We start from the raw sequence: 9,289 nt of genomic DNA on the forward strand, positions 1-9,289 counted from the left end.
TACGATAATAATAATAAGCATAATGGGAAGGACTTTGCTTCGTTTTGCATTTTGACCTTTTTTTCTTTGTTTGTTCAAACATACAATCTGAACGAGCATGAAGACAATAGGGCGACATCATGTTTCTCCTCAGCATTACACTTGTAAGCTGCAGCACAATGGCTAGAGGCACAGCACCTGGCTCAGTGCCTGGCCAGCTGCATGGTCTCTCCCCATGTTACACCGTCAACAGGTTCTCAGTGTACGCGCTCGCGCAACGGTACACAATGCGGTCTAACTCTTCTCTGTGGCGGCTCAGATTCATCTACTGCAACATCCACCCAACTAAGTGTAATTTAATGAGTAATCATAAACCGTGGTAAAACCATGGTTAGTTTCCAGAGGAAAACCATGGTTCATTTTATAGTTAAACCTAGTCAAACCAAAAACCATGCCAAACCATGCTCAAAAAAGCATGAAATCATGGTATACCATGGTTGATTTTCGTAAGCCGTAAGGGCCATGACTCTTCTCTGTAGCGGCTCAGATTCATCTACTACAACATCCACCCTTGTGGGCTGGAACTGGCAGGCAGGCCACAGCAAAAAGAGAAATGGGGCCGCCCCATGCGCAAACATGACCAACAAGATTGCGTCTGACTAATGTGTCTTATATGGCACTAAATGAAATAGAGCACAAAGCATCACAGCATTCTAAATTCTATTTTTCACTGTCTCATCCATTAGACTGAAGGGGGGTAAACACATTTCATGTGGTGGGAGTGGTGAGTCTGGCAGACTCAGCTGAGGCATAGTGAAGGTTTAAACTCTGGGTAACATTCAGACACTTTTCACGGTTCTCAATGGAACATTAATATACACTGACAACAAAAACAAAAGTCAAATTTTTAAAAGTTGAATTTATCCAATTCAATAGTGAACATTGGTGGCACACTTTTTCAAAAACTTGGACAATTGAAATAAATCAACAAATGTATTTCATATTCAGTAAGCATGTGCATTTTGTGGTGATTCAATATGTGTTTTGATCAGAGTCATTTTTGAGTTAACATCTGTCATTCACCATTTTCTGGTTTTGTGTTACACCTATCTGAAGTTCCTCCCTTAAGTGACTCACTTTTATTTAAGCAGAGTATAGAGTTCTTCAGCGTTGACGTCAACTTGTATGCGGCGTTTGGACTTCCGGTTCTATGGCGATTTTTTTACATTGCAACACGCCATAGAGATTCAGGTTTGGCAAAAATATAAGTTGCACGCCAACAACGAACATTAGCGTGTCCCCGCATCCCTTTCTCATTAGTGGAACGGATCGTATCATCATGTTGGTGTATTCACATGTTAAATCATGACGATTTTAATTCAATATTGCTAACCCCTTTCTGATCATTAAAACTTCTGAACTACATACTTTTCTTTGGTTGCCATGGGTACAACCCTCCGCACGTACATGCCGGCGCCGCTTCTGTAGTCGCCAAAAGTTTCCGGGTTTAGCATATGGACGCAACATCGTATTTATGTCGAAGTTTGACACAAAATGATCAACCATGTCATACCTACAGCCTATTTTTAACACCCTCGACAGTTTGCGGGGGTTCGCTAAGCGCGTGCTTGCACTCGGAGCTTATTTGAAACTGGCCCCTATTCATTCCCAATGGAGGCCGGAAGCCGATACGAACCAGGAAGTCCTTAAATGCTAACATGAAAGACTACAATCTACTACATGCTTCCGCGTTACTGAAGAACTCTATTGGTTACAGTTCCTGGAACGATGTCAAGTTAGGTGACTTAAAGCCACACAGTGACAAGTGTTGGGTTGGAAACCGGCAACCATCTGAAGCGAAGAACAGGTCCTTAACCATTTAGCCACCATAAGAAAACTGTAGTGAACCATGGAATGGCAGTAACTGACAGAGGTACACTGTCTATTCACTTCATCCAAACATAATCTGAACAAGTCTGAGCAAAATGTCATCATATTGTGTATTTTAAAATGATTTACCATGTGGTATCACATTTTTTCCAGTGTAGGTCAATGTGATATCCTTCATACTGTAGTGACTACGACTTTAATTTGAAATAATGTCCCATTTCTTATCGCTTCTTATTTGTTTCAAAGATGTTTCTCCCTTCACTCTCTTGTTCAGGAAGTGAAATGCTACTGTACTAGGTTATGGTCAAGTGATTAATTTAGCCAGTTAAACCAGAGAGAGTAGAGAGAGAGAGGTTCCATTGGCCCATTGTTTCCGGGTTCTATTATTGCAAGGGGGGTCCCCCTTTAGGCAGACCTAGGCAGACCTAAGGACTTTTCTATTCAATGCTAGGAGCATTATGACACGCCCCTTTAGGCAGACCGGAACCTGGTCACGTTAGGTGCCCATAGAAACCTATTATGTTGGCATATCTCTATATACTTAAAGAATCTTTGGTTAAACCCTTCTCTTTACCCCCCTGACGACTAGGTCCTATGTTGTGTTGGTTTTGTTGTTGTTTTGCCTCATTATCCTGCTGCATCATTAAAATCCTTCCAATTAGTTTGGTTGCATTTGTCTATAAATTGGCAAAATATGTCCGTACATTTTGGAAGTCATTTAGTGGTGACCATGATCAGTCACATAATCAATCAAAATGAAGGAGCTTGTTCAGAAGCAGATGTGCACGCCCAGGCCATGACATTACCTCTACTGTTCTTCACTAGATCTGCTTCGATCCAGTACGTGTCCAGTGAATGACTACGAGTACATTACACTTCATGCCATTTCAGTTCCGTTCTTTTCTCCACACTTTGATCTTTCTTGGACTTGGCATGTGTTACTTGGGGTCTCGTCAGCCCATAAGATTGTGTTCAAGAACTTTTGTGGATCATCTCTGGTACTTCTCGGCACATCTCAATCTGGCCTTCAGGTACAGCTGATGAGTGTTTTGAATGTGTCTGTATTTCTGTTCTCTGAGACTTCTTTAAACAGCAGGCCTACATTGCAATGCGCTCATCCCTGCATTGTGGAGGTTGTTAGTGATGTAACTTATAAGGCAGCATCCCATTTCTAATTTCTACCCCTACGCCTACGCTTTCCCCTTGCCCCTTGTCCCTTCAAACGGAGCCGTAAGGCGTAGGGCTTGAAACGCAATCCCTATGAATTGAGACACCCCTTCAACAATCACGGAATGACACCCATAGCATTAACAAAACAGCCTCTCTATGATTAAACCAGCGATATTGCTTTTAATTATTAGAGAAACTATTTAAAAATGACTTTTTAAAAGGACTTTTTAAATTCATGACCAAAAGTAATTGTCAATATTGCACATAGAATACAAGGTGACTTGTTAGGGACTTGGAAAAAATAAGACTTGGACTTAGACTTGACTTGGCTTTGGCACGACTTGGACTTGGACTTGACTTGGTCAAATGTGTCGTAATTTGTGACTTGACTCGGACTTGATTGGAAGGACTTGAGACTTACTTGCGACTTGCAAATTAGTGACTTGGTCCCATCTCTGGTGATAGCCCTCCGTTTGAAGTGTGACCATGGAAAATCTCTGTTTGGAGGGGTAAAGAGCCCTTTCCCATACGCCTACCTCTCTGTCTTAACATTAATTGGGACGCCACTACCCCTGCACGTGAACGTGCAAAATGGAGGGGAAGGGGAAATGCGTAGGGCTAAGAGGTGAAATGACATTCAGCCTTACTGATGTGTTGAGGGGTTTTCTGTGCAGCTCTCACAATATTTTTGTGATACAATATTTCTGTATTCCTTGAACAACCTCTTCAACATCTGTTGCTCCATACAACAATAGTTTTCTTCTTTTCCAGGACATTCCAAATCGTTGTACTTACTATGGACAAAATATTTGTCCGACAGATCTGATTGTTTTTCCTTCTTTTATAAGCTTCAACGTGGAATGCTTTCCCCCAATAGACAGCACTCTAGTCCTTGTGCTTGTGTGTCCTCTTTGCCAATAAATTAAATCTTCTTAAGTGTAAACCCAGGCCAGAAAAGGTCAAAAGTCATGCATTGCTATTTAAAGTTTGAACAATCATCCTTAAATTCAACAGCTGGTCAGCAAGGGACATCTGCCATCAGTCACGTGTTCCAATACTTTTGCTCATCTGACAGGAGAGTGGGTTCAAAAAAAGGGTAGGCCTAATTAATCCAAAATTGTTTTGAACTTTTGTTTCATATGCATCATTTGGTCTCATACCCAAATGTCTTCGGTGGACAACAAAAACAAGAAAATGTGGCCTGCTGTTCCAATACTTTTGGTGGGGACTTTGTATTTTAGCATGTGTCACAGAGGCTCATCACTGTTACACACCGTCAACAATGCTGTATGTTCTACTACAGTGATTCAAACATTTGAATAATGTACTAAAACTGCAGTGCAGCAGTGTATGCGCAGCAAGGACAGTATGTGGTGCTTTACGACAGTGTTGTTTGCCATTCTAGTCCAGTGCACTTTCTCTGTCTTTCAATGCAAGTCTCCTTCTTAACCTTCTCATTTGTGCATACCACACATTTAAAACCTTGATTAACAGGAAATAGTCAAAGTGACACTTTAACCAATCCATGCATTGCTTCAGGTGGCGTGCAAATGTACCTGTTGAACTCGTATTTTACCAAACCATTCACAGAAATCATCAGGTGGGCTACAATTTCTTGGGTTTTTATTGTCCTTGGTATTTATGTGTGTTTGTTTCATTCAGTTAATATAACTATCAATATGTACATATTGTGGGTGGACACCAGCATAAAATAAGGGAGAATGACAATAATACAAAAGAGGATGATAGGACCTGGAATGAGAAAGCATCTTATCTAAGCGTGTTGAAGTCTGTCAGAAGTGCTAAAAGGCAGAGGGTGGAACCTGGTAGAGGAAAAAGGGCAATAATAATGCCAAAAGAAATTGCTGTAAGGAAAAGCTGTTCGTTTAGAAAACACTGTAACACACACTGGTATGGTGGACTGAATTGTAAACTGATTTGTAATATTTTCAATTAACTACTGAGCAAGTGTCCTGATGATCCACACTGACATTATTCAGTAGCTTGCTACAATGAAAGGTTTGTAGAGGTGATGTGAAAATGCTTAAAATAACTTGATAATAATAATAAGCAGTTTCATATTTGCCCACCACAATGCCTGGCCAAAGACATATACCTAAGAGATCAGTATGAAAGTATTAGTCACCCCACAGTGTGACTAAAAAGGTCACATCAGCTTCCTTGAGAGAAAGTCATGGAGTGCACAGTGCACCACTCCCACAGGTGATTTCACTATTGGACTCATCTACTTGACTGAGCAGTCGTGCCAATTATGATGATGCACTATAGTGTTGTGAACGGCTGGTCAAAATAAGTGTTGTGGACTTTTACTCATTGAAGCCCTCGGCAATGCAATTAAAGAGTACTTACACATGAATCACAATAGCAGCGGCCATGTCCCTTTCCCATCCATCACACTATCACTCTGGCTGCACGCATTATCACACACTGGACAATACAGCACAGCTATCAGCTTTCACTCCATGTCACATGATACTGTAATGGTGTACATTTCATTTGCGTTGCACTATCACAATTGGTTAATCATGTCGGCCTAAGCCAGGGTCACTGTGCTAATCGCCAAACCCAGCCACCATTAATGACGCAGTACACAACCAAACAGCGAGCAATAAAAACCCACTTGAATTGCGTCTCAGGTTTAATACGACCAGCCTTGTGCCAATTCAGAATCAGCCAACAAACTTCGCTGCTCTTGACCTGTTGCTTGTTTTACAGGCCAGTAGGGCTGTAACGATACACTTCACCATTCGGTTCGGATCACGATCTTCGACCTGCGGTTCGATACACTCCATGATTTTTAAAAGTTGAATTCATGTTCATTTTTCACGCTTGCCAACATTACAAAATAAAATTATAGCCTATATAAAAACTATGCTAGAATAGGGAAAACAGGTTACAAGAGGTTCTAATAATTGAAAGAAGTAAAAAAGTAATGATGATTTAAAGGCCCACAGGAAGAACAGTGCTCCTGTAAAGGAAAAAAAACTGAGGTGTTGTCAATAAAACAATCAATCAATTAAAGCGTGGAAGCACTATCACATCATATCATGTGGATGTTCTTTAGACTGAAAAATAACAGAACTTTGAAAGGGTGTATCACGATACTACCGTCTTGGACCACAATACAGTATTGTGACTCTGCAACTTATCACGAGTTCTCGGTTCGATACATCGTTTCAGCCCCAGAGGCCAGTGTTACTGAAGACCTCTGCAATGAAATTTGCAGGTAAACCTGCTTTGACACCTGCCGCTGGTCTGCTAGTGCTGCAAGGTCTGAGGTGCAGCGGCTTCACTCTGTGGGAAAAGGGGTGCAGGCCAGGCAGCTTCCCAGATGTTCACATGCAAGATCTATAAGTCAACCTCCACCAGGCTCAGGCAACAGATGATCAGGTTAAAACCAAGTTAACCACAGTCTGAAAAGCCAGCACTGCCCAGCACACCCAACACCACAGCTCACTGGAGGGACGCTGAATCTAATGCCGGAGTACACCTGTGCTCCACAGATTTATTGACAGAATGTTCTCTCTTTCTCCCACAGCAGTGAAATTAAACCACATTGTTAAATGTTTTATCAGCAATGTCAGCGTATCCCTGTGAGGTTTTAGAAATTAGCACACATAAATTATGATAACAGAGAAGAGAATGAGGAGAGACACCATCTAAAATAGCTCTCGCAGAATACCTCTTCATTCATCATCATTATCATCTCTGGAGCACATCCCAGATCCCATACAAGACTGTTGAACTAAATTATGGAAAACCATCAACAATGTGGGGAAAGCTACTGCCTGTTGGCTTGGAGAGAAAAACACATCTAGAGATTTCTTATGTACAACAATGTTACATACTGAGACTCAGACTGTGCACCTGAGGTGTATACAGGTTAGAATGCTGAGATGAAGAGAGAGGTATTTAGTAGGCTCCATGTTTATGTTTGGATAGGTGAGCAGCAGTGGTGTAGTCTACTTTTTTATGGTGGGTATACTGTATATTTGAGCATTTTTTGAAGTGGGTATACTGTATATATTAGTGCTATTCAAAACAATGGATCAATCAATTTTAAGTGGGTATACTGAATTCCCTGAAATTTTGAAGTGGGTATACTCCGTATACCCGCGTTCTACGTAGACTACACCACTGGTGAGCAGGCTAATCTTCGAAACAACACCTTAATTAACTTTGAAAGCAGAGTGAGAGTGAGAGTGAACGCCGATCACGGTTTATACACCAATAATCCTGGCTGATGAGGAAGCCCATGTGATAGGCGTGGCCACGAGTTAAATCAGTTTATTCGAATGCGTTGTGTACGTACATTTACCTTTTGTTTATCTGTTCGAGTTCTTCTCTCTTCCTGGTGATGACTCCCTGGCCACAGTTGGTTGCTGGATCCGTATGGTGGACTGCTGTTGCAGCTACTGGTGTCAGATGAGTCTCTCACCAATCGACGTTCATGTTTAGGTTCCTGGTATTGTTGGCCCTGCCTTTTGCTAGAATTCTCGTTTAGTTCTCCACTCTCATCGTCACTGAATTGCGGAATTTGCGGCAGCGGGTGGGGATGCTGGCCGCGTACGTCCTCTTGCCAATGTTGTTGCAGTGGCGGTGCCTGGTTATTTCTGCACAGCTCTCCCGCGCCTTTGGTGCAATAGTTGATAGGCAGGCTGCTCCCTACTAGTAATTGCCGTTGAGCGCGCAATTGAGGCTGTTGCTGCTGCAGGTCCCGAGTCGGTGATTCAAAAAATCGCTGATTCGTCACCGTTGCTTCACATACATTAATCTGTCCTTGACATGAGTTTTCACTGACTGATTGTGTGGATGTGTTCTTTTGTTGAAGCACTGTGGCACTGCACTGCTGTTGCTGCTGCAACAATTGCTTTTGGTCTCGGTGCTCCAAAACCCCCGCTTTCCGTTGCGCAATGTCTCCGTGCTGATAATTAGCGCTATACTGAAAATTCTCCCTCGGTCCAGGATTATTCTGCGAAAACAGAGGCGGCGGCAGGTGAGAAGGGGAGGGCTGCGGGCAAATGTGGGCTTCGCGCTGATGAGTAGGGTTCGCCTCCGTAGAAAAACTGCAGTGGCGGCTCTCGAAAAGGAACACCTCCGACTGCGTTGAGGCGGCTATGGGGGCTTCAGGAGTCTCCTGTGGCCTCGAAAGCTGGGCTTCAGGTGCACAACCTTGGCGTGCAGGTCGTAGAGCAATTTCTTGACTTGTCAAAGACGGGGGCTTACCATATTGCAGCTGATGGACGTGGACAGTCTGCGTAGCTGACTGATTCTGGCGAGGCAGGTCATGGTGGTTGTGATGATAGGAGGTGGTTGATCGTTCTCGCTGCGATGGAGGAGGGGGTGGAAAACTGAAAAGGGGTGCGACTGAACTCGAAGATCCTTTTTGAGAAATGTCTGAATTGCTTTGAGCGTTTCGTTGATCCTCGTCGCGGAATTGGTGCTGGTGGACAGCTCCCGCGTATCGATGCCGCATCCCCTCAATAGCCGAGTCTTGTTGTGGTCGCTCCTTTGCCTTGTAAACCTCCGACACCCGTTCATAGCGATCAACCCCAGATGAATCGAACCGGCTCGTTTCATTGGTAGATTTCAGCAGGACCAACCTCATAACGTCACTCCCTGCCTAAAACACCGCCTATTCCTCTTCACGTTCGTAAATTGGCCTCACATTTAACATGAAACAGTGTATATTTACCTTTTGTAGATGTGTTAACACACACTTCTGTCTACACTGTTCCCACAGACCTTAATTTTAACGAGCCTATTATCAATATCATTTAAATCAGCCATGGACTGTCACTAAGTTTCAGGAAGGGAGTGTAATGACACCTGTTTTAATTAAACTGACGCTTAGGCTATCTGAGCCGTTAACGTGGAAGATAGGCCTATTTAAACCACAAATAACACATGTCAGTGTTTGCCTGACCTCTGAAGTGTAGTTACAACCTAGACGTGAGAGGATTATATTCCTACTATCTGGGCATAACATTGAGGAAGTTCTTGGCAAATTAAATGGACTCTGCATGTGTTTGTATGACTACAAATGCACGACATACATGTTTAATACCACGAGGTTTAGTATTTCAACCTGGAAATGAAACAGGGATGAACTCCTTATTTGAACTCTCAGTTGGGTTAAAATCAATCGACACGTTGCGGACGGTGGACTGCGGACAGCGACGCGGTGCTGAAATTAGGCTACGTGTGTCAGTTGTCAGCCTAATAGGCC

At 42.9% G+C, this 9,289-nt stretch overlaps 1 protein-coding gene across 1 annotated transcript in view; it reads right to left on the reverse strand.

The window, feature by feature from the left end:
• The window catches only part of kcnn1a (potassium intermediate/small conductance calcium-activated channel, subfamily N, member 1a), a 29,024-nt gene extending 20,488 nt beyond the window's left edge, over window positions 1–8,536 (reverse strand). Inside the window, exon 1 of the mRNA XM_063220332.1 lies at window positions 7,379–8,536. Coding sequence (XP_063076402.1) covers window positions 7,379–8,536 — 1,158 coding nt within the window. The remainder of the gene's footprint in view (window positions 1–7,378) is intronic.
• Between the last annotated feature and the right edge of the window lie 753 nt (window positions 8,537–9,289).

The sequence above is a fragment of the Engraulis encrasicolus genome, chromosome 16 (assembly GCF_034702125.1).
Source record: "Engraulis encrasicolus isolate BLACKSEA-1 chromosome 16, IST_EnEncr_1.0, whole genome shotgun sequence".
Lineage (NCBI taxonomy): Eukaryota > Metazoa > Chordata > Actinopteri > Clupeiformes > Engraulidae > Engraulis > Engraulis encrasicolus.